The sequence below is a fragment of the Rattus norvegicus genome, chromosome 1 (genome assembly GCF_036323735.1).
Source record: "Rattus norvegicus strain BN/NHsdMcwi chromosome 1, GRCr8, whole genome shotgun sequence".
NCBI classification, from domain to species: domain Eukaryota; kingdom Metazoa; phylum Chordata; class Mammalia; order Rodentia; family Muridae; genus Rattus; species Rattus norvegicus.
In genome coordinates, this window is record NC_086019.1 from 104,696,200 (window position 1) to 104,721,601 (window position 25,402).

The 25,402-nt window shown below is 50.0% G+C and overlaps 2 protein-coding genes across 7 annotated transcripts; both read right to left on the minus strand.

Annotated features, from left to right (window-relative positions):
- Positions 1-4,769: 4,769 nt before the first annotated feature.
- On the minus strand, positions 4,770-14,029 carry Rcn3 (reticulocalbin 3). Its single transcript, NM_001008694.2, has 7 exons — positions 13,931-14,029; positions 13,251-13,498; positions 10,701-10,903; positions 8,880-9,052; positions 6,722-6,782; positions 5,365-5,564; positions 4,770-5,203 (listed from the first exon to the last, which is right to left on the minus strand). Exons 2-7 carry the CDS (start codon positions 13,490-13,492, stop codon positions 5,096-5,098), a joined length of 987 nt encoding a protein of 328 aa, NP_001008694.1. The 5' UTR covers positions 13,493-13,498; positions 13,931-14,029; the 3' UTR covers positions 4,770-5,095.
- A 673-nt stretch (positions 14,030-14,702) lies between these two features.
- Positions 14,703-24,486, minus strand: Fcgrt (Fc gamma receptor and transporter). Of its 6 annotated transcripts, none has more exons than XM_006229043.4 (7): positions 24,281-24,486; positions 23,556-23,825; positions 22,954-23,211; positions 22,467-22,742; positions 16,413-16,682; positions 15,254-15,370; positions 14,703-15,064 (listed from the first exon to the last, which is right to left on the minus strand). In XM_006229043.4, exons 2-7 carry the CDS (start codon positions 23,623-23,625, stop codon positions 14,955-14,957), a joined length of 1,101 nt encoding a protein of 366 aa, XP_006229105.1. In that variant the 5' UTR covers positions 23,626-23,825; positions 24,281-24,486; the 3' UTR covers positions 14,703-14,954. The 6 variants fall into 6 exon arrangements, with proteins under 6 accessions (XP_006229105.1, XP_038965493.1, XP_038965508.1 ...); XM_039109565.2 differs by having other exon boundaries at positions 24,239-24,331; XM_039109580.1 differs by lacking the exon at positions 22,467-22,742 and having other exon boundaries at positions 24,281-24,438.
- Between the last annotated feature and the right edge of the window lie 916 nt (positions 24,487-25,402).

Here is a 25,402-nt window from a genome sequence, read left to right on the forward strand (position 1 = left end):
TGAGTAATTTTGATAAGGTACTGTCAACCACACAACCTTCCATAGATTTGGAAGGGGCTTTTGGCCAGTAAATCGGTTGTCCACCTGCAGCCACTAGAGGGCAGAATGCCACCACCATTGAAAGGCTGAACACAGGCTTTGAATTCCAAGGCTTCCAGAAACAACAAAACAAAACAAAAACCCTGGATTAAAACAGGCTGGGGAGTGCACAGACTGGAGGGCCTGAGTTCAGACCCCTGTAATGCCGGCATCAGAGACAGGACCATCCCATTCCAGGCTCCGTGAGAGACCTCCTGTCCTAAGTAATGTAAACAATAGTTGAAGACAACCAGCATTGGCCTCTGGCCTCCGCACAGACTCACACAAAATACAGATATTACCTAAAGTAACCAGAAAGAAAAAAATCAGGGAAAATTTGGAGACCTGACATTAAGAAAATGCAAAGCAACTGGGGAGAGTTTCTAGTGTGCTGCTTTCAGCCTGGGACAGGGCCAAGCCTTGCTTACCAAATGCCAGCGGAGAGCCAAGCCAGGCCTGACAGTACAAACCTCTCATCAGCCAGTGTACCAGGAAGGGAGGGCAGGAGAGGGAAGAAAGCTAGGGAGGTACCCCAACTATATATTCACCTGAACCCAGTTGAACCATATCTGCTGCTTGGGGGTTCAATCCAAGAAGCCCAGCAAGGAGTCGGGCATGATGGTACACACCTTTAATCCCAGCTCTCAGAGGGCAGAGGAAGGTGGGTCACTGTGAATTTAAGACCAACTTGGTCTATAGATCCAGTTCCAGGACAGCCAAGACTACACAGAGAAACTCTATGGGGCGGGCGGGGGGGGGGGGTCCCAGAAGGCATGAAAGCCTTGACTGAAGTGCAGGAGAAAGGACAGGGTAAAGTCTGAGTTTCATCAAGTCGGTCAGCAGCTTGGAAAAGGGTAATGTGGGAGCTGGAAAGGTGGCCCTTCGGTAAGAGCTCCAGCTGTTCTAGAAGACCCAGGTTTCATTCCCAGCACCCACCATCTGCAACCCCAGTTCCTGGGGATCCCACACCCACTTCTGGCCCCCAAGGATGCTACACACATGCAGTGCATAGAGATAATATGTAGGCCAGACATGTGTACACATAGGTGATTCTTTTAACTTCAAATTAATTTTCTCCTGAAGAGTAAAACAGACTCTAGAGCTACTACTGTCAGTCTAAGAGGGAGTGTGGCTCAATGGGACCTGCCTGGAATCTCCCAGTAAGGAACTGGGGTGCTGTTAGAGCATAGAGATCAGAACCTGGGTCCTAACTCTGGTGTCCCCCAACCCAATGCTATAAGACCTATTACTTTGCTAACTTTAAAAGTTAACGACAAGAAGGAAACCCCTAGATACCGGAAATCCCCATGGTGGGAAGAAAACAAAAAATTGTCTGACCTACACACAAATAAAATTTCAGGATGATTTCATAAACAAGCTGAACCGCACAGGGAAACAGCAACCCCTGATAAAGAGCCTGATTTCCCAGCCAGAAGTCCCAGCATTCGCCAGCAGAGGGCGCGCAAACCATCCGATGCCTTGCTAAGTAATTGTTTCGGCTCTGGAATACACAGCCTGGGCCAAATCGGATGAGATTTCCACCCGCACTTGGGAACTTCGAAGTCTCTTGTTCCGGGCTGTATGTCAAAGTCCTCGCGATGCCACCACTTTTTCTGCAAATGAACACTGTAGATGTTTTACAGTTTGGAATTTTTTTTTTTTTTTTGGTTCTTTTTTTTTCGGAGCTGGGGACCGAACCCAGGGCCTTGCGCTTCCTAGGTAAGGGCTCTGCCACTGAGCCAAATCCCCAGCCCCTACAGTTTGGAATCTTTAAAGAAGGCACTGGCCTCGGGGCTGGGGATTTAGCTCAGTGGTAGAGCGCTTACCTAGGAAGCGCAAGGCCCTCGGTTCGGTCCCCAGCTCCGAAAAAAAAGAACCAAAAAAAAAAAAGAAGGCACTGGCCTGGCATGGACCTCATTAAAAGAATCTGAGGTCCAACTGGGCATGGTGGCACACATCCTTTAAACCCAGCACTCAGGAGGCAGGAGCAGATGAATGTCTGAGTTTGAGGTCAGCCTGGCATACAAAACGACTTCCAGGACAGCCAGGGCTGCACTTAGAAACCCTTTCTCAAAAAACAAAACAAAACAAGCTATATACATATACATATATATGTGGGTGGGTGTGTATACATACATATGTATGTATTATGTGTGTATGTATGTTTGGACTGGAGAGATGGCTGAGCGAATAAGGACACTGATTGCTCTTCCAGAGGTCATGAGTTCGAATCCCAGCAACCATATGGTGACTCACAACCATCTGTAATGAGATCTGATGCCCTCTTCTGGTGTGTCTGAAGAGCTACAGTGTACTTTTATATTATAAAGAAATAAATCTAAAAAAAAAAAAGGTCTTGGCCCAATCTCCCAACCGTTAACCGTGTGCTGGGGTCGTTTGGGAGGGAAGAAAGAATCTTTTATTTATTTATCTGTTTGGGAAGAGTCTTTTGTTTGTTTGTTCATTATATACATTGGTGTGTTGTCTGAATGTCTGGGGGGGGTATGATCCTCTGGAAATAAAGTTGCATAGATGGTTTATTTATTTTTAGATTTGTTTATTTACTATGCATACAGTGTTCTGTCTACATGTACGCCTGCATCCCAGGAGGGACCAGATCCCATTACAGATCGTTGTGAGCCACTATGTATTGCTGGGATTTGAACTCAGGACTTCTGGAAGAGCAGACAGTGCTCTTAACCACTGAGCCATCTCTCCAGCCCCAGCAGAAAGACTTTTTTTTTTTAAAGATTTATTTATTTATTATATATAAGTACACACTGTAGCTGTCTTCAGATACACCAGAAGAGGGCATCGGATCTCTTTACAGATGGTTGTGAGCCACCATGTGGTTGCTGGGAATTGAACTCATAACCTCTGGAAGAGCAGTCGGGTGCTCTTAACCGCTGAGCCATCTCTCCAGCCCAGAAAGACTCTTAATTGAGAAGTGGACTCCATAGCTGCGGCATGTAGACAAGTCTGTGGAGTTTTTCATGAACGATCGATGTAGGAGGGGTCAGCCCAGTATGGGCAGGGCCACCCAAGGAGGTGGTTCTGGGTGCTATAAGAAAGCAGACTGAGCAAGGCATGGGAAGGAAGCCAGCCACTGCCTCCACATCAGCTCCTGCCCCGACTTCCTGAAATGACGAGCAGTGATTTGAAATAAACCCCTTTTCCTCAAACTTCTTTTCCTCCCAGGGTTTGATCAATGTAGTAGAAACCCCAAGACATCTGCTGAGCTATGTAGCCAGCACCCCCACCCCAGGGCTTATTTATTTTATTTGTGTTAGTGTGTAAACATGTCTGAGTGCCGTCAGAGGACAGAAAACTGATTGTTCTGGGATGGAGTCACAAGCACTGTGAACGGTCCTGCACGGGATCTCAACACTAGGATCCATCACTGCAGAACACACACACACAGACACACACAGACACACACAGACACACACACACACACACACACACACACACACACACAGGCACACACACAGGCACACACACACACACACACACACACACACAGGCATGTGCACACACACATGCATGCACCTTTTGTTTGTTTGCTTTTCAAGACCTGGTTTCTCTGTGTGACAGTCCTTGCTGTCCTGGAACTGGCTTTGTAGTCCAGGCTGGCCTCAATTTCACAAATATCTGTTAGCCTCTGTCTCCCAAGTAAGTGCTAGGACTAAAGATGTGCACCACCGCTTGGCTTTTTTACTTTATTTTGCATCCCTTTCTCTTTTTTTTCTTTTTTCCGGAGCTGAGGACCGAACCCAGGGCCTTGCGCTACCACTGAGCTAAATCCCCAACCCCCTTCCTCTTTTAAAGTAAAATATAACTACATTATTTCCCCCCTTTCCTCGCTCCAACCTTTTTTTTTTTTCTTTTCTTTTTTTCGGAGCTGAGGACCGAACCCAGGGCCTTGCGCTTCCTAGGCAAGCGCTCTACCACTGAGCTAAATCCCCAACCCCTCCAACCTTTTTAAAAACAAAACAAAACAAACAGGCTAGACATGAACTCCCAGAACATCTCCTGCCCCAGACTCTACCCTAGAGTGCTGGTGTCACCATATACATCACTGTAGCTCAATGCAGTGACACACAGGCTCCCCCCTCCCTCATTCCTGGCTATTCCCTTTTCAGAGCCCACAGCACAGGGTGTTTCACTGAGAACCGTGCTTGTTTCTCCAGCTGTGGTTTTGTGCTCCCCCCACCCCACCCCACCTCACCCCCCCTGCGGCACTTACCGGGCGCTATTTCCTGCCTGACTTTCCTGCGGCCCCCAGGCTGCTGGCTTCAGTCTCAGTCTCTGGGAACGCCCTCAGGCTTCCACTAACATCCACCTCCCACGTCCAGATGGCCTAGACCAGTTCTTCTCAAGCTTCCTAGTGCTGTGACCCGAAACACAGCTCCTCCTGTTGTGGCAGACCTCCACCAACCATAAAGTCATTTTCGTTGCTATTGCATTGCTGTGACCTTCTATAGTTATGAATCGTAATGGAAACGTCTGATATGCAGGCTATCTGATAGCATGTGACCCCGGGAAAGGGACACCGACTCCTAAAGGGGCGAGACCCACAGATTGAGAACCCGTGGGCTACGCCTTTTATTGCAGCCCTCAGTTCCCAGCATGCTCCTCCATCTCTTCCCAGCATCCTCCACCCCGCTCTCAGACAGACAGACAGAGCAGGGGACCCCAGCAACAGCTTTTATTGCTCCTAGGCAGGACAGGTTAGCTTGTGCTGTTTTAGTTCAGATTGAGGTTCAGTCAGGATGTGGTCCCCTGGGTCTGTGCTGGGGATGGTATCAGTGTCATTTAAGTGCCTGAGTGTCCTGGGCAGGTTGGGGGGGGTACCAGGGCTGGTGACAGGGGTCTCTGGAAGAGAAGGTGACTGAGGGCCCAAGAACCAGGAACACCAGAGCTGAGTCTGTGTCCTGGAGGGAGGGGCTGGCTGCAGTGGCCCCCCGCAGTTGCCCCCATGTGGTCATGGGGTCAGAAGTCTGAGCAGACCGGGGAATCAGAGCTCATCGTGGTGCCTTGTCAGATCCTCACCGTAGTTGGTGGCCTGGCTACCCACAAACATGTTCCAGTTGCTTAGGATCTCAGCTTTGCTCAGTCGGCCATCCTGTGGGCAAAGGGGTCAGCAGGTGGCAGGGCCCACATGGGACCCTCCCCACTCAGGACGTCCCTAGGACCCCTCCTCCGCCTTGCTGCTCTCCTCTGGGTCTCGTCCCCATCTGTTTCTCTGGATGTGTCTCTCAGTCTCTTTCAGTAGCCCGGACTCACCTTGTCTGTGTCGCTCTCATGCAGCAGGTGATTGGCCTCCACCAGGGGCTGGTCCTGGGACGGAGGCAGCACCCAGTAACCGACTTCACTGCCGTCCAGCCGCCCATCCTTGTTCAGATCCCGGAAGTCTCGGAACTGCTGCCTCTCTGTCTGTACCCAGGCCGGTTCCTCCTCCCCAGGCTCCGCAGAGTACAAGTCCGCTGGAGGGGATCAGGGTGGGGGAAGATGAGGTCTGGGGCAGCCCTGAAAGCCTGGGAGACCTTCATCCTGCATCCTAAGAGCCATCTTCCTTGAGGCGTACTCCACACCCACACACCTCCCACTCTTTCCTCTCCAGCCCATCTGCACACACACCCACACGCAAGCCGCCAGCCCCCTTGGCCATCAGTCAGTCCTCCATCTTCTGTCAAATTTGTGCCGGGGAATAAAACATGTTATTTTAAAAGATTTAGAGGGCTGGACAGATGGCTCAGTGGTTAAGAGCACTGACTGCTCTTCCAGAGGTCCTGAGTTCAAATCCCAGCAACCACATGGTGGCTCACAACCATTTTTTTTTTTTTTTTTTTTGGTTCTTTTTTCGGAGCTGGGGACCGAACCCAAGGCCTTGCGCTTCCTAGGTAAGCGCTCTACCACTGAGCTAAATCCCCAGCCCCGCTCACAACCATTTGTAATGAGATATGATGCCCACTTCTGTGTGTCTGAAGACAGCAACAGTGTACTCACTCACATACGTTAAATAAATAAATCTTAAAAAAAAGGGGGGGGGTGGGGATTTAGCTCAGCGGTAGAGCGCTTGCCTAGCGAGCGCAAGGCCCTGGGTTCGGTCCCCAGCTCTGAAAAAAAGAAAAAAAAAAAAAAAAAAAAAAGGAATCGAAGGTGTTCTCCACTTCATAGCAAGTTCAAGAGGCCAGCCTGAGTTACAGGAGACCTAGCTCAAAAAAAGAAAAAAAAATTTTTTTTTCCTAAAAGCCAGCAAAACCGTCAGATTTTATCCTCATCCCTGAGTTAAACAGCCAAGGCCTAGCACAGGGCTGGCTGTCCAGGTTAAAACACTTGAAATAGCCCCGGACAGGACAACGGGAGACAATGCTATGGAAACAAGACAAATCTGGAGCCTGGTACAGCCAACAAAGCCAAGCTGTTGAGCCGTGGCCATTGTAGAGCCCCAGGCTGTCCCAAAAGGGCATCTCTCTCTCTGGTGCTTTCTGCAGGTTCCCCATGAATGCTCCCTGGGCTAGACATGCAGTAGACTCTGCACACAGTGGGGGCTTGATTCATGCAGCATGAGGCATGAGGACCTCAGCTCCCCTTGATGCCAGGAGATGGCAGGCCTCAGGTGAGAGCCGGCCTTGCTCACCGATGTACTCTTCCACCTGCACGTAGCCATCTTTGTTCTTGTCAAGGTCCTCCAGGGTCTCCTGGGGAGAGGCATTGGGGTGAAGGGTCAGTGTACATACAACTGAGCAATGTCCACGGGGAGGGGGGGTCTGTGGATGTGACCAGATGTGCTTGTGTCCAGTGTGAAGCAGCCAGGAACCCCCATGTCCGACCCTGCCCAGATTTGTCTGTTTGGTTCTATGAGATAGGCTCTCACTGTGTAGCCCTGGCTGGTGTATAACTCACTCTGTAGACAAGGCTGGCTTTGAACTGAGTCCAGCCTGCTTCAGCCTCCCAAGAGTTGTGTTCCGCTACAACCAGCTCATCGATAATGTATATTTAAAGATTTTTTTCTTTTTAATTTTATGTGGGGCTGGAGAGATGGCTCAGTAGTTAAGAGCACCGACTGCTCTTCCAGAGGTCCTGAGTTCAAATCCCAGCAACCACATGGTGGCTCACAACCATCTGTAATGGGGTCTGATGCTCTCTTCTGGTGTGTCTGAAGACAGCTACAGTGTACTCAAATATAATAAATATTTTTTAAAAAAATTTATGTGTGGATGTTTTGCCTGCATGCCTGTGTACCACGTGCACACAATCCCTCCAACATCAACAAGGCCATCAGACCCTGTAGAACTGGAGTTATACCAGGGCTGAGAAAAGAACCCCAGGCTTCTGTTGGAACAGCTAGTACTCTTTTTTCTTTTTTTTTGGTTCTTTTTTTCGGAGCTGGGGATCGAACCCAGGGCCTTGCGCTTCCTAGGCAAGCGCTCTACCACTGAGCTAAATCCCCAACCCCACAGCTAGTACTCTTAACTGTTAGGCCATCCCTCCGGCACATGGACTATTTTTGGCACATGCACCCACATGTCTACTCTTCATGTTATCTGTCCTAATTTAATAAATGGTTTCTGGTTGGGTGGTGGTGGAACATGTCTTTAATTCCAGCACCAGCAAAGCAAATCTCTATGAGTTTGAGGCCAGCCTGGTCTACATAGTGAGTTCCAGGAAAGCCAGGGCTACACAGAGAAAGCCTGCCTCCAAAGCTCAGATAGATAGATAGATAGATAGATAGATAGATAGATAGATAGATAGATAGATGGATGGATGGATGGATGGATGGATGGATGGATGGGTGGGTGGGTGGGTGGGTGGATGGATGGATGGATAGATAGAATCCACTTCTTCAAGTTCAAGAGCTCAATAGTCACTGAAGATTAGCAGTGGACCCTAAGAGACAAAACAAATTTATAAGATCCCTGTAGTTGCCACACAAGCACGAAGATCTGAATTGCATTACTCAAAACCTGCATAAGAGGGGCCTGGTGACCCACACTTACCACCCCAGAGCTGGGAGGCAGAGACAGAGAGATGCCGGGGGACAGCTGGTCAGCCAGCCTAGTTTAATCGGCAAGCCCCAAGTCTTGGTCAATGTCCAGTCTCAAGAAGCAAATAGCAACAAAGTGTGGAGCCCTGGCTCTGAGGTGAGGAGCACCCGCTGTCTCAGAGGATCTGAGTTCAGTTCCCCGGACCAGTGCAACTCCAGGTCCAGGTGGTCCAGCACCTTTCATGGCCACTGCAGCACCTGTACGCCCCACCGCCTTCCCCGTAAGTACGTTCCATATCTAGTATCTGAGATTTGATTAAATCACAGCATGCTGGGCTGGAGAGATGGCTCAGAGGATAAGAGCACTGACTGCTCTTCCAGAGGTCCTGAGTTCAAATCCCAGCAACCACATGGCGGCTCACAGCCATCTGTAATGAGATCTGATGCCCTCTTCTGCTATGTCTGAAGATGGCGACAGTGTACTCACATACATAAAATAAGCAAATCTTTAAAAAAAAAAATCATAGCCTGTTATATGTGAATTTCAAATAAACTGTGTTTTCCTGGGCTCTGGCCACAATTGGTGTTCACCTGAGGCATCTTTTTAAGATGTTGTGTCTGGGAACAGGCTGGGGACCAGACATCTAACAGGAGCACAGGAAGGACTGACAAAGAGGTACCAGGTACTTGATGGGGAGTAGACACGGGATAAAATGCTGTCCCACATCTACACTGGTGGCCTGGAATCCTTGTGAAAGCTGCTGGGACCCAGGACAGGTTTGGGAATCATGCTCTCTGCAATGAAACTCACTGCCACCACGATGTCCCGCATGTGAGGGAACTCCTCAGGATGCAGAAAGGCCGTCAGCTCTTCCCGAGTAGCCATGGAGTCCCCATCTTGGTCAGCTACCCGGAATCGGCGCTCATCCCGAGCCAGCATCTTCTTGTAAGTCTCGGCATCCTCCACATCATGAAATTCCTCCCCTGGGGAAGGACAGATGTGGATGAGATGCGTGGTCACAGAGGCGAGGCCTGGGGCCTTAGGGAACAGAAGGACTCAGCTAGCAGAAGGCCTGCCACAGTGTGTAAGAAGTAACACATGTCAGTCACATGATGGGTATGTGGGCAGGTCTGTCATTCTCATCCTTAAAAGACTGCAGCAAGAGAATTGCAAGTTCAAGGTCAGCCAGGGTAACTAAGCAAGACTATCAGATAGCCCAGCAGCGAGCCCCTGCCTAGAATCTCCCAGTGAGGGGCTGCTGTGTGGCTCAACCATTCCTGGCAAGTGTGAGGCCCCAGGTTCAATCCCTAGAGATGTAAAATAATAATTTTCACGTGTAATATACTCAGCTTCTTGTATCTGGCTGTAACACAGTCAGTGACGTCACAGACTGGAGCTTCACTATGTAGCCCAGGCTGACCTGCAACTCAATGGGTAGCCTGTTAGTTCACAGAGACCTGCCTGCCTGCCTCTCCCTCCCAGTGTTGGGATTAAAGGGGAGCTGCACCATTCCCACTCCCCAGGCCCCTCTGTGTCCCGTTTCCTACAATGCTCTATGTAATCCTCACACAAAGCCAGACTGTTGCCTTTTCCATTTGTCCTCTTTTCTGAAGGTGAAATGACTGGGCTCTGAGCGGACACTGGCCTGGTTAGCCCTGAAGTTCTTTCCTGATACAGCAAGTGACTGGCTCTAACTCCATGACAGAGGCAGGGAAGGGCTTCTCGCCAAAGGAGGAACAGCGTAGGCGAAGTGCAAAGTATTGAGGAGATCGTGGACTCCACCAAAGAAACTGGGGCAGAAACCCTATGAACACAACATTGCTGGTGGGAGAGGCTAAGGAGGTAGCTTGTCTGTCTCCTAGGGTCCCTGAAGCATGGAGGGAGTCACCTGTGCCATACCTATCCTTGAGCTCGGGGCTATCCTCCTGCCTCCTCTACCCCACAAATGCTGAGACTGTAAGCAAGACTGAAGAAGACAGCTAGCCAGGGGTGCTGGCTAATTTTATGTCAACCTGACACGCAGGTCAGAGTCATCTGAGAGGAGGGAACCCTGATTGAGAAAACACTTCCATAACACTGGGCTGTAGAATAGTGGTCAACCTTCTTAACGCTCTGACCCTCTAATACAGCTCCTCAGGTTCTGGCGGCCCCCATAGAATTGCTTTGTTGCTACTTCCTAATTGTAATTTTGCTACTGTTATGAGTTGTGATGTAACTATCTGATACACAGGATAGCTGATATGTGAACCCCAAAGGGGTCGGGACCCACAAGTTGAGAACCAGTGCTATAGCTAATTCTTCAGTGATGGACACAGATGTGGAAGCAGAGGCCAAAGAAACCTTCTCCTCCCCAACTTGCTTTTGGTCCAGTGTTTCATCATAGTGACCCTAGCTAAGACACCGACACTGCGTAGGGATACCATCTCGAAAAGAAACAGAGATCAGGGGTCTGGTTAACAAGACGGTTAAGCGTTAAGTAGTTCCTGCCAGGGATGTGAAGTCTCCAGTCAACTTGTCACATAGGCTGGAGTTCAGAAGGAAGAGCAAATGACATTTGAAATGGAGGGAAGTATCAGTGACAAGATCCTAAAAGCGAGGTCATAGGGCAAAGGCGAGGTGGGCATACCATACCGGGCTCATAATGGCCATAGGTGGCATTGCGCAACTCCTCCCAACCCACGCGCCCGTCGCGGTCCGTGTCGTAGGTGTGCCAGGCTGCGCTCACCGAGTCACGGATGTGCCGCTGCTGTGTGTGCGCAATCCACGCGCGGAGCTCAGCTAAGGACACCCAGCCATCGCTGTCCCCAGCAAGGTCCATGCGGTCTACAATCCGCCTGCAAGGAGAATGAATGTCAGTCTCTGGTCCTGCCCAATGAGGCCCTGCCCCTAGAGTAGAGATGCAGTCAATCTCAATCCTGACTCCGCCCACCAAGGCCCCTCCCTGTCATGTAGAGTCACCCTTGCCCCCACATAAGACAAAAATGGGAACTTAAGTGATGGCTTAGCAATTAAGAGCCCTGGCTGCTCTTGGAGGAACCTGAGCTTGTTTCCCATGAGCCCCACAAAACAGATCACAAGTATCTGTAACTCCGGTAGCAGGGGATCCATTACCCTCTCGTGGTTTCTGTGGGCACAGATAGGTTAATGGTTAACATACAAACATGAAAGATACCTACACTCATATAAATAAATCTTTTTAATTAAAAAAATAAAAAAGGGGGTTGGGGATTTGGCTCAGTGGTAGAGAGAGTGCTTGCCTAGGAAGCGCAAGGTCCTGGGTTCAATCCCCAGCCCCGAAAAAAAAGAAAAGGAAAAAAAAATAAAAATAAAAAATAAAAAAGAGCAGGCCTTTCATTCCAGCACTCGGCAGGCAGATCTCTGTGAGTTCAAGGCCAACCTAGTCTTCAAGACACAGCAGCAAGGACTATTTAGGCAAACTCAAAAAAAAAAAAAAAAAAAAAAGATTGTCGTGAGAGAAAAGAAAAGAAAGGAAAAAATTAAAAGAAAAATAAGAAGGCTAGAGAAACAGCTCTGTGGTGAGGAGCACGGGGTGCTCCTTTAGATAGGTTCAATTCCAGCATTCCACATGGAAGCTCACAACTGTAACTCCAATTCCAGAAGATCCATTGGCATCCGTGTGGTACATATACATGTGCATGCAGGCAAAATATCCATATACTTAAAATAAAACAATTATTTAGAAATAAAGATAGATAAATAAGGAAAAAAAATGCTACCCAAGATGTGCAAGCAAACTGGTGGTGGGACTCCAAATAAACCAAAGAGAGGAACTGTCTGTTTTTGTTTGTACTATTTAGCGGATTATTGGGGGTTGTTTGTTTGTTTGTTTGAGGGCAGGGTCTCATTATGTATTCCTGGCTAACCCGAAACTCACTCGGTAGACCAGACCGGTCTGGAACTCACAGAGATCTGCCTGCCTCTGCCTTCCAAGTCCTGGGATTAAAATTGTGAGTACAGGACCAGGAAGAGCATCACCATTGATAGGATTCACCCACACTATGTCTTTGCCCATCCTGACTCCGCCTCTTGCCCCTAGCCACACCCCTCAGAAATGCTGCTGTATAGGCTTGGAAAGGCAGTAAAGATGCTAGGTGAACTGAGAGGCACCTGTTAATCTCAGTGCCAGGCCCTTCTAAAAGCCTGCCATCTTCACCTAGCCTGTCCCCTACCGGAGTCCTAGAGACTTGTATTAGCACGTGGCACAAACAAGGTCCCACCCTCTACTCTAGCCCGGTCCCCTAAGCGTTACATAGACCTTCGCTGGACTGAGCTGAAGTGTGAACAGTGAGCCCGGCCTCTAACTGCACCCCAATAGGAGAATGCTACTGTCTCTTGAAACTCCACCTCTCACTATCTCAGGGCCCGCCCCTCTTTCAAGCCCAGTCTGCCAGTGGACTCAAGCTCTGCCCACTTCCCTAGGTGGGCAGATCAATTTTGGACTCCTCCCTCTCCAGCTCCACCCTGCTACCATTTGCCCAGTTTAAAATTAGAAATTGTCAGGTTGGGGATATAGCTCAGTGGTAGAGCGCTTGCTTAGCAAGCGCAAGGCCCTGGGTTCGGTTCCCAGCTCCGGAAAAAAGAAAAAAAAAATTAGAAATCGTCACCACATTAAAGATGCACTCCTTTAATCCCAGCACTCGGGAGGCAGAGGCAGGCAGACTTCTGAATTCTGGACCAGTCCAGTCTACAGCGTGAATTCCAGACCAGCTAGTACCACAAATGAAATTCTATCTCAAAGTACTAATAATAACGAAAATAATCAAGCATATATACGTGAGTGGCCTTCTTGTCCCGGGCCCATGCTGACAGTGTCTGTCACCTAGAAACAGGGCAATCCTGTCCAGCTGGCGTCATTCATCCCAGTTCAACCTGGCCTCTGAGCTTGGCATCTTCCTCAAATCCCATGTCTTCAGTCTCTACCGAGAGTCGGTGACACGTTTAGAAGAGAGAACAGGGATGCCCAGACAGGCATAGGGTGGATTGAAGTAGAGAGAGAACCCAGGTGTTGGTGACACTGGTCCCCCACAGCCTCAGGTTTAACTCTACCTTTTCCCAGGAGGTGAGTACCACAGTTCTGTCCGGTTTTCTGCCTCTAAGTCTTCTCAGTGAGCTCATTTCTCCCCACCTCCCACTTCTCCACGGCTCCCCGCATCCTCCTACCCAAGTCGGGCCTGGCTTTCTTCTGGGGTGAGTTGGTCAAATTCCTTGGCCACGTCTCGTCCCAGGAACGCCTCATGGTCGTACTGGAAATTCCCGTGGGCGTCATCGTGGGGGGCCTCACTCAGGGGGGTTCCATGATGCACCCTATCCTGGCCATGAGGTCCTGCATCAGGAGATGGCTTCCCCAGGGCCCAGTGCCTCAGCAGTAAGAGAAGCAACATAAGCGTCCATCGCCACATCATCGGTTCCTGGGGAGAAGCGAGGAACATGGGTCAGGGGTAAGATTTGGGGGAAAAAATCTAAACCAGAGATAATGCGAGAGAACTTTGAAGGGGCGTGGGGGGAGGCTGCCTGAGGCAGTGCAGATATCCGCGCAGGCTGCAAACAGTTTGGGGCTCAAGAAAAGTCGGCAAAAAGAATCGAGAATCTGAAGGTAAAACCATCTCTGGGGATGAAATCCGAGCCTCAGAGGACTCTCAGAGCAGAAAGGGGGTATTTCAGTTAGAGACGTGGCACACATCCCACACAAAGTTGAGGGCATGGTGGTGGCCAAAAGCATCATGCAGGCTCCTCTATGTGGCTGGGGAGTCTGGACCGTGAGCCTCACGCTGAAGCCCCCTCCATAGCTAGATCTCCACCTTTCCACCCACCCCACCCTCGCCCCACCACATCTCTGTTACCTGGCCTGGGTTCGCTCCCCACGCTGAGCTCTGCTTTCACGCAAAGATGCCCAACTTGGCCTGCTTCCAGTTAAGCTCTGCCACAGGCAGTCCAGAGGCCACCGCCCTCTGACCAATGACTGCGCAGAAGAGCCTCAGGGGCGGAGCCAATGAGCGAGGAGGAGAAGAAGAGTGCCCCGGACCCCCTTGCCACGTCCACAAGCCTGAGCTCCAGCGGAGAAGGCCGATGTTGAACTACAACTCCCAGCAGACATACGGGCTGACTGCACGACCACTCCAGAGTCTCTGGCCCCAGAGAATTAAGAGAATGTGGGTTTTGTTTTGTTTTGTTTTTTTCTTTTTCTGTTGTTTTGTTTTGTTTTGTTTTGTTTTTCTTTTCTTTTTTTCGGAGCTGGGGACCGAACCCAGGGCCTTGCGCTTCTACCACTGAGCTAAATCCCCAACCCCTTGTTTTGTTTTTTTTAACTCTTTCCGTTTCTCAGATCCGTTTCAGAAAAGAGGAGATCGGGTTTGGTGGCTCATGCTACCAACACTTAGGAGGCAGAAGCAGGTGGATCTCTATGAGTTTGCAGCCAGCCAGGACTACATAGGAAGACCCTGTCTTGAGGGAGAGGGAGGGAAGGGGGAGGGGAGAGGGGAGAGGGACGGAGAGGGAGAGGAGAAATGATGCCTGGTATGGTTTAGGTATCACATACATTTATGACTAAAAATACACAACTCGGTCTATAAAATGGCCAGGCTGTACCACAGCAATCAGGAGGAGTCTGTAAGATCTTTCTCAAACTTGTTCAATTTATTCCGGCTGCCTGAAACCTGAGAATAACGATGCACACACAGATTTGGGCCCAAATTTATGTGGAGATGGAAATAGCCATTGACATTAAGAGGGGAAACTGAAGCAGGCCACAAAAGAAGGGATCCACGAGGAGGACATCCAGCCCAGGGCTCCCTCGGGAGGCTCAGAGACAGTTCAGGAGGTCACACAGCCCCACAGGCTGCAATGGGTATGGGGCCTGGGTTGGCATCAGGAAGTGGCCGGAAAGGCATTTACACCTTGAGGTTCAGCCTCCGGGGGCAAGTTCCCACCAGGCAATAGGTCGCCAGAGTCATCACCACTGAGAGAAAGCCATGGGGCTAAGAGAGAGAGGAATAGAGGTCAACAAATGTATCTAAGGTCTCACCCACCCAACACACCTGTGAGGGCCACACTATGGTGTCTGTCCCCATCTCTTTTCCCAGGGTGGTCAGGGGCTGTCTCTGTCTCTCCCTCCCCTCTTTCTCTCCTCTACTTCCCACCCCACCCCTCCCCAACCCTGCACGCACCTGGCAGCCCACTTCGCATCCTGTTCCATAGCAGCACACCCCCTGCGATGGCCACTACCACCAGCAATAAACCAAGAATGATTCCGACCACAGGCACAGAAGATCTGGCGGGCGAATCTGCAGCCAGAAAGTCTCATGAAGACAGGGAAGAAAGGAGTCGGTGACTCCTCTCAGAGAGCCCCAGAAGCATATATCTGAGGGTGGGTGTATGCAGAGAAAAGGCCCTGGGCCTCATGTGTTTCCACCCTGAATGTAAGAACCAGCTACACAGTGGTGGCACACCTCTTAATCCCAGGATTTGGGAGGCCGAGGCACACAGATGTGTGGGTTAGAGGCCAGGCTTGTCTACATCGCAAGTTCTAGGACAGCCAAAACTATACGGAGAAACCCTGTCTCAAAAACAAAAAGAAAGAAAAAGAGAAAAAAAAAAAAAAAAAGAACCTGCCGGGTTGGGGATTTAGCTCAGTGGTAGAGCGCTTGCCTAGGAAGCGCAAGGCCCTGGGTTCAGTCCCCAGCTCCGGAAAAAAAAGAACCTGCCACTGTGCTGGAGAGATGGCTAGAGCTGTTAATGTTAAGAGCACTTGCTGCTCTTGCAGAGGATCAGTTTGGTTCCAACCTGAGCCCAACCCTCTATAAATCTAGGCTGGCGAGAAGGCTCAATGAGTTAAGGCATTTGCCCTAAAGCCTAGTGAGTTTGATCCCCAAGTTGTCCTCTGTCTTCTCAAGTATCCCACGACACAGGCTCACCTCTGCCTTCCCTTCTCACATAAAGAACGTAAGGAAATTAAACATATATGCATACTCTTAGATATAAATCTGAAGAAGAAGAAGAGGAGGAGGAGAAGAAGCAGAGGAGGAGGAGGAGGAGGAAGAGGAGGAGGAGGAAGAGGGCCATATTGAGAGAACACAGCCACACTGTGACGGAGCTCAATGAGGACCTAATTGAGGAGGAGCAGTCACAGGACAAATGGCAAAGTTGGTGCTTCACCAAAGCCATGGCAAGAACTGTCAGGAGCAAAAGTGAATGGTCAAACACCATGAAGACCAGTAGTAGCAAGACTTGTGGTCAGACTCAGGGGGACTGGCCACAGGGTTAATGGAGAATCAGAAGCTAGGAGCAGAAACAAAGAGGACACTGAGGCCAGAGGGACAGCCTCACCTAGGTCCACAGTGAGAGGCTGGGCCAGCCCCTCATGCTCCACTTGACATTGGTAATGGTGTTCATCTCCACGTTTGACCTCTAGCAATGACCATGCATGGAAAGATCCATCACCATTGGGACCAGTGCTGCAATTCCCAGAGCCTGAGGCTAGCCCATTGCGCAGGAATCGAAACTTGAGCTCCGGCGGGTAGAAGGAGAAAGCAGCACAGGTCAGTACTGAGGAGCCAGAGTTGCCAGGACGGGCCTTCAGGCGCATAGATGGCGGCTCTGTGGGGACACAGGGAATGGGGTGGGCCAGCAGTTAGGGTAGGCTATGACCTCACCCACTGATCCCACCCCTGCCAAGCCTTGGTGTGAAACTTGTCATGAACAGACCCCACTTCCCTATTATCAGCACTGTGCTGACCCAGAGGGCTTCGCAGAGTGACAGACACCCCATCCTGCTGACCCCGCTACCACGCCCCCTGATTTTGGCGTATGTGTGGTATATTTGTGGATCAAGGACAGAGGTCAATGGCAGGCACCTTCCTCTCTTGCTCTTCAAATTTTTTCCCCTTTCTTTTTCACTTTGTGTGTCTGAGTGATTTTTGGCCTGTGTGTCTGTGCACCACATGCAGGCAGTGCCCATGGAGGCCAGATGAAGACATCAGATCCCCTGGAACTGGAGTTATGGGTGGTGGTGAACCACCATATGGGAGCTAGGAATCAAATCCAGGTCTTCTGCAAGAACAGCAAGTGCTCCTAACCACTGAGTCACCTCTCCCACCCTCCACTTATTTATTGAGATGGAGTCTCTCACTGAACCTGGGGTTCACCCTTTCAGCCACACTAAGCGGCTGGTGAGGTCCCATCTCTGCCAGACCCATCCCTGCAGCTATAGACATGCAGCAGTACACCCAGCCTTTGCAAGGGGACTGAGGATCAGAACCCAGGTCTTCCTGCACAGCAAACACTGTGCTCAGTGTGTATCTTGCCAGGCACATGTATTTGTTTGTTTCCCAACTGAATTTCACTCTTAGTCCGGCCAAGCCTTGAACCCGTTATATAGATACACATGACTTTGACTTCCTTATCTTCCTGCCTTTACTTGCTAAGAGCTAGCTAAGAGACAGCAGCCATGTGCCCCCGGATACTGGTTTATGTAGTAAACCTCTCTAGTGCATGACCTGTTCTTGGCCCTCGGAACACATTAGTGTATACACAGAGCGAAGAGACATGGCTGTCCTAGCTGCTGTGATGGTGCAGGCCCATACAAATGATCCCAGCACCTGAATCTCTGTGAATACCAGGCCGACCTGTTCTACGTATCAATTCCAGGCAAGCCAAGGCTACATAGTGACATAGTGAGACCAAGAAAAGAAAGACACAAATAAATAAATACATTGTGGCTGGGGATGTGGCTTAGTTTGCAGAGTGCTTGTCTGGACCTGGGTGAAATCCTGGGTTCAATCCCAAGCACACTGACATTGACTGTGCACCCTGGAGAACCCCTGTGATCTCAGCACTGCAGACTGGAGGTCAGAGGATGAAGAGTTCAAGGTTACCTTTGGTGAAATAGGAAGTTTGGGGCCAGCCTGGGCTACACAAGATCCTGAATCAACAGCAATAAACCCCTAAACAAAATGGAATCCATGGGGATCTGAGACCCCAGCAAGGCTGTGTGCACGGCAGAGGCGTTCCCTCCATGCAGGGTGGGTCTCACAATCTTGGTTCTGCTCTGATCCTCAGCAGAAAATAAGCTGACAATTTCTTAGGAAGAGGAAGCTAGGCAGCTTCCCTGAAAGAGGGGCCTCACTGGCATCTAAGAAAGACCTGCGGCACCGGCTCTCAACCACAGAGGACCGGACCTCAGTCAGCAGTTCTGTGTCCTGCCTTGTGCTTGTTATTGTTTTCCAGTGAGGATGACTTCCTGTGGGTAGTGCTGAGAGACACCCATGGTTCTCCTGTTTTCCAGTTCTGACCCTGAGGGTGCTAAGAGTCAGCCCAGCCTTGGCTTCTGCTTAACAGAAAAAAAAAGAAAAAAAAAAAAAAAAAGGAAGCACCTTAGCCCCAGAAACTGTAAGCTGGCTGCCAGGGCAGCAGGATTACAGACTCACCCATTAAACCACAGAGGGAGTTGAAAGGTAGCTTGGGAAACTTAGCTAGGCCCCATCTCAAAATAAAAAGTCAAAAGAGGGCTCAGAAGAGCCTGAGGAGCAGCTTAGCAGCATTTTCTGCTCTTTCTACAGAACTGAGTTCATTCCCAGTACCGACACTGGGTGACACTCAACCACCAGTAACTCCAGCTGCAAATGACCTGATGCCTTCTGGCATCTGTGGTCTCATGCACAATATGTGCATGTACACAACCATATAAATTAGCAATAAAATAAATGTAATCAGAAAAAGTTTTAAAAATAAAATAAAATAAAAGAGGGCTGGTGGGGTTGGGGATTTAGCTCAGTGGTAGAGCGCTTGCCTAGCAAGCACAAGGCCCTGGGTTCAGTCCCCAGCTCCAAAAAAAAAAAAAAAAAAAAAAAAAGAGGGCTGGTGACGTGGTTCAGTGGGTAGACACCTGCTGACAAGCCTGGTGACCTGAGCTCCATCCCCACAGCCTACATGGCAGAAGGAGAGATCCAGCTTACTAAGTCCCCTGACCTGTCTATACACACACACACACACACACACACTCACAAACACACACTCACATGCACAAATAAACAAATACAAATAAATGTAACTTTAAAAATATTTTTAGGGGTTGGGGATTTAGCTCAGTGGTAGAGCGCTTGCCTAGCAAGCACAAGGCCCTGGGTTCAGTCCCCAGCTCCAAAAAAAAAGAAAAGAAAAAAAATATTTTTAAGTAAAGTGAGGGCTAATGGTATGCCCAGTGTTATAACCTAAAATCCCCCAGTGAGGGGCTGGGGTGTGGCTCAGTGGTAGAGCCCCTGCCTAGAATCCCCCAGTCAGAGGCTGGGGTGTGGCTCAGTGGTAGAGCCCCTGCCTAGAATCCCCCAGTGAGGCTAGGGCGTGGCTCAGTAGAGTCCCTGCCTTGTATGTTTGGAAGGAAGGAAACAGTAACATAACCTTACACCTGGTAACAGAAGGCTATTATGAAAAACAAAGTCACATGTAGACAATGTATCAATTGTAGCTAGTGCCTGTAGAACTTGGAACCCTTGTCAAGGAGAATGTAAACAGTGTAGCTACTATGGTATTTCTCTTTCTTTTTCTCTTAGCCCTGGCTGGCTTCAGAGACCTCCCTGTCCCTGCCTCCGGAGTGCTAAGATTAAAGGTGTGTACTCCCAACACAAGCCACCATGTTTTTTCTGAATAAATGAGTCCAGACCTGGAGAGGTGACTCAGCAGGTAAAATTAATAGCAAGTGGCTGCTCTTCAGGGGATTCGGGTTCAATTCCCAGCACCCACTTGGTAGGCAACTGCTAAGCATCTGTAATTCCAGCTCCTGGGATCAGATGCCTTCCTCTGGCCTCTGTGAGTACTTGCATGCACATGGTGCACAGACGTACATGGAGGCAACACACACACACACACACACACACACACATAGAAGAAAAAAAGCTTTTTTTTTTTTTGGTTTAATGAGACCAGTCATCCTATTTGTGGACACTTAACCGGAGGTTGATATCAAGATTTCAGGGAACCATTGGCCCCTATTCTGCACTGTAGCACCCATCAAAACAGCCAAACTACAGAAACGATGTAAACCCCCTTGGCTGATAAATGAAGACTTCTAGGATGGACAACTGTGCAGCCATAATTCCTCAGGCTGGGGAGATGGCCCAGTAGGGAAGAGTGTTTATTGCACCAGCATGAGGACCCAAGTTCAAATCCTTAGCACTTATGTAAAAACTTAAGGGGTTGGGGATTTAGCTCAGTGGTAGAGCACTTGCCTAGCAAGCACAAGGCCCTGGGTTCGGTCCCCAGCTCCAAAAAATAGAAAAAAGAAAAAAAAAAAAAAACTTAAGCATATCTCCGTGACTGTAACCCTGGCACTGAGGGTAGGGGCAGAGGAAAGAGGACCGTTAGGGGCCTGGCTAGATGCCTGTGTGGCTTCAAGTTCAGTGAGAGAATCTGGGTCAAGGAAATAAGATGGACAGAGACGGGAGAGCCACCTTCTCTGGTCTCTGTGCATGTGGACGGGTGAACACCCCGTACATAGGTGTATAGCGCATACACGCATACACACGCACACACATAGATAAGTAAGTAAATGTAAGTTTTAAGGATGTTTTAAAACTTAAAACACGGCCCAGCGGCGGCAGCGCATGCCTTTAATCTCCAGCACTTGGGAGGCAGAGATGGATGGGTCTTTGAATTCAAGGCCAGCCTGGTCTACAGACAGAGTTCCAACACAGCTACTACACAGAGAAACCCTGTCTCCAAAAACCCAAAACCAACCAAAAGTGTGCTCAGTGGCAGAGCTCTTTCTTACCTAGCAAGAGAGAGGGTGTGAGCACAGTCCCAAAGGAGCCAATCAAGTGAGGGGGCAGAGTAAAAAGCAAACGGGGGTTGGGGCTGGAGAGGTGGCTCCGGGACTAAGAGCTTGTGGCTATTTCAGAGAACTCCGATTCAGTTCCAGCACCCACATCGGGCACGCTATAACTACCAGTAACTCCAGCTACAGGGGATGTAACGCCCTCTTCTGGCACTCATGCGCACACAGGCACACAAGTACACATATGAAAAGTAAAGTACAAGTATTCTGTTTTTATTATGTGCATGTATGTGTGTGCACGTGAGCATAGGTGGCCAAGGAGGCTGGCTGGTGGCTTCAGATCCCCTGGTCCTGGAGTTATGGCTGTCTGGGAGCTGCCTGACTGGGAGCTGAACTCACATCCTTTGAAAGATCACTGTGTGCTCTCAAGCACCAAGCTGAGTCCAGCCTTAAGATTTGTTTTCCAGACCCAACCCCCAAAGCTGTGCTCTGGCCTCCACACACGTGAACACACTCACAACTCAAATCCAGACAGGATGAGACTTGGGTGGAGAAATGACAGACCTTCTTCACATCCAACTTGTTGGAAAGGAAAGCAAGAGGATCTATACGTAGAATGTAAAGCTGTAAAACTCCTCCAAATACACAGAAAGACCTAGGTCATCTTGGGCTGGGAATGACCTCAAAGCAAGATATACCAACAAAAGTACAGTCCTCAGAAGAGGGCTCGGGGCTAAAGAGATGGCTTAGCAGTTAAGAGTACCAACTGGGGTTGGGGATTTAGCTCAGTGGTAGAGCACTTGCCTAGCAAGCGCAAGGCCCTGGGTTCGGTCCCCAGCTCCGAAAAAAAAAAAAAGAAAAGAAAAAAAAAAGAGTACCAACTGCTCTCTTTTAGAGGTCCTGAGTTCAAGTCCCAGCAATCAAATGGCATCTTACAAGCATCTACAATGGGATCTGATGCCCTCTTCTGGTGTGCAGGCACACATGCAAGCAGAACACTTATATACAAAAATAAATAAATTTAAAAAAAAAAAAACAAACAAACCAAGATTTGAAGATACCTTTAAAAGAATAAAAGAAAAACAATCGAGGAAGCGTGTGTGAAACACTTATTTGATGAAGATTTGGGTCCACAATATATAAAGAACTCTTAGAAGTTAACAAGAAGAAAAAGACATGGAAAATCCTAGCACTTGAGAGGCTGAGACCAAGAGGGTGACAAGTTTGAGGTCCCATGGTCTACATTGTGAGACTCTGCCTAACTATAACAAACAAAAAAGAAAACGCAGATGGGCACAGCAGCATACTCCTTTAGTCGTAGCACTCAAGAGAGTTCAAAGCCAGCCTGGACTACTGTCTTACAAACAAAAACAATTTGCTAGGTGTGGCAACACACTTCTGTCAAACCAGCACTTGGAATGGGGAAGAAGGATCAGGAATTCAAGACCATCCTCAGCTACACAATGAGCTCATGGTTAGCCTGGGCTACACGAGACCTTGTCTTTAAAAAAAGGTCCACTGGGATGTGTGAAAAAGGCTGCACTGAGGAGGATGCTGGGAAGGCTTTGAGAATGGCTGTGGAGATCTGGAGGAGGGACAGGAGAGAGGCTCACCCTTCCACTCCAGGTTCTGACGGCCCCTCTCCAGGTGGCCTAGCAGCCGCTCAGGACAAGAAGTTAGCAGGAACTCGCTCTCCTTCCTGGCCGCCTCAGGTTGCTTCATCCACAGATTACCAACGATATCTGTCTCCGGCCACTCCCCACTCCAGTTGCCCGTTCTTGGGTTGAACCGCATGAACTCCTCACCATTGAGGGCAAACACAGCCGTGGGCAATGAAGAATTATCAGGGGCCAGTTCACAGCCCAGCAGGCCCTGCAGTGTGAAGGTCCCTAGATGCCAACACGCAGGCAAGCAGACTCAGGAGCAAGGGCCAGCCTTCCTTTCCTCTCCTCCCTCAGACCTCAAGGTTCAGACCCAACCTTCCCCCTTATTCCTGGGGGTCTTTATCCTCCCACTTCAGACCCAGGACTCCAGCCTCCTTTTATGACCCAGGCGTCCTTCCTCAAGCCCAGGCTACTACGGCCCACCCTCCTTTCTGACCATTTATTTGGTTCTCCAGGGTCCTGATGGCCTCCAAGAAGAGCTGTTCTTTGCTTTTCAGATCCGTGGTCTCCTTCTCCCAATACCAAGACACCTGGTTTTCCCATATCCAGGCCCCACAGGGGTCAGCCTCCTGCCGCAGGTTGTTGTAGGTCAGATATTGCTGAGCACCCAGCCAGCCCGTGGCCCAGAAAGAGGGAAGCCCCGTTGATAAGTCAGACACAGCTGCAAGATGATACATCAGTGGGAGACGGGGCTCTGCAGAGGAAAGAGGAGAATCAGCGGGTCATGCGCTGCACCCCGCCCCACAGAAACGCAGAGTGAAGACTGGGCTCAGCCTGAAGGGCCCCGATCCTACAGAGAGAAGGGGACAGACACCCAGGGGGAGGAAGACAGACAAACAGATGGACAGGCACAGAGATGACCCTGAGATTGTCAAGTGTATTTGACACAATGCTCAGAGTAGTTAGTTACACACAGCGAGATTTCCAGGAAGGCCCGGACATCCCAAAAAAGCCTTTTTATTGTCTCTTCTCCACTACTTGTCTCTTCTTCCTATCCCCTTTCTGACCCGCTCCAGGTAGGTCCTGGTGGCCTCTTACCCGCTCCCCAGGTCTGAGGCAGGAGGACCAATAAGAGGCTGAGGAGGACCCCGGGCTGGGACATCCCCATCCTGACAGGGCGACCCGGAGTGGAAGGCACACGTGACTCCTCTGGACCCCGCCTTGTTGATTCTTCACAAGGTCCCTGTGGACTCTTCGTAGACCAGGGCACTGGATGGTGGGATGGAGACCCAGTCCAAGACGACAGGAGTGCTCCTGTGTGAACTTTCACCTTCTCATTTGATCCACGTTAGTTAATTAATTACAGAACTAGACAGACCAAAATTTGTCTCAGACTTATGTTATTTCCTTTTCTCCTCCCTCAGACCTGACGTGCCAGGCCTTATCCTGTCCCTCATTCCCAGGGGCTCAGATTTCAGCCTCAGAAGCCCTCAAACCCAACCCAAGAGTCCAGTTCCCAGAATTCCTCCCTCAGACCCAGGAGTCAACTTTCAAGATCCTCCCCCAGACCCAAAACGCTAGGCCCAGCCTTCCTCTCTCAGGCTCAGGTGCCCAGGATTCTGCTTTCCTTCCTCAGACCAGACCCCCCTCTCACCTGAAGGAGTCTAGGTCACAATGCTCCTCCCCCAGAACCTAGGCGCCAATCCCCTTCCCTCTGACCCTGGGGTACTGGCCCCTCAAACCTAGAAATCCAGGCCTTGGCCTCCTCCTCTGACCCTCACCCTGGGCCCCTCTTCCTCACAGAAGCCTGCTTCCCTCTTCACCTGCAGCCGATGGATCCTCTGCTCGGAGCCTCTAGTTCTTTTCTTACATCCTGTCTGTACACAGTTAGGACTGTGGAACTCTGAGGGAATCCAGCTCCACCCACGAGCTCTTAAGCACACCCCTGGGCCTCTGTCCAACCTCTCTGGAAGCCTCCTGGGGCAGTCGTCATTCGGCCTGCCTCCCAAAGCAGTTTCTGTGTTTACTCATTCTGAGCATTTTCAGAGTAGTCTCACAGTACTGGAAAGGCCTGGGCACTGAATGTGGCTTTAAGACACCTCGGGATTTGTGGGCTGTGGGTGTGGCTCAGTCATGGCATAACTGCCTAACACGAAAGGCCTGGCTGCAGCCCACTCTCAGCAGTAAACCCGCTCTGTGACCAGCACTTGAGTGAGGTGGTCCCAACCCTGCCTACACACTCTGTGACTAGAGTCCTCGTCTCAGGCCCCATCTCCTACCCTGCCACCCAACCCAAGATCTTGTCAGGAAAGACACACAGACACACAGAGAGACAGACACTGACATGGATAGGTTGACGGGTAGATAGAGAGCAAAGGAGACAGGGGGTGGGTGCGCACAATTCCAGCTCTGAGGCTGAGTCGGGGAGGCCAGGGGTTCATGGCCGACTTGAGCGAATATAAACAGCTGAGAGGGAGCTTGACAGAGCCATGAGTGGTCGACTAGCGGGTCAGCAGAAGGATCAGCAGACAGAATAGACAGGCAAAGCAGGCATGGTGGGGCAGGCCTGGAACCCATGTACTTGAAAGACAGACGCAAGAAAATGGACAGTTTGGAGCTGAAGAGCTGGCTCAGCAGTTAAGAGCACCTGCTGCCTTTTCAGAGGCCCTGAGTTTGGTTCCCAGCACCCACATGGTGGCTCACAGCCATCCATAACTCCAGTTCTAGGGGATCTGACAATTTCTTATCTCCCTGAACACCAGGCAGGAACGTGGGGCACATGTATGCACCCGGGCATGAATAAAATAAATCTAAAAAAGCCTTTTAAGGGGTTGGGGATTTAGCTCAGCGGTAGAGCGCTTGCCTAGCACGCACAAGGCCCTGGGTTCGGTCCCCAGCTCCGAAAAAAAGAACCAAAAAAAAAAGCCTTTTAAAGAGAGAATAGA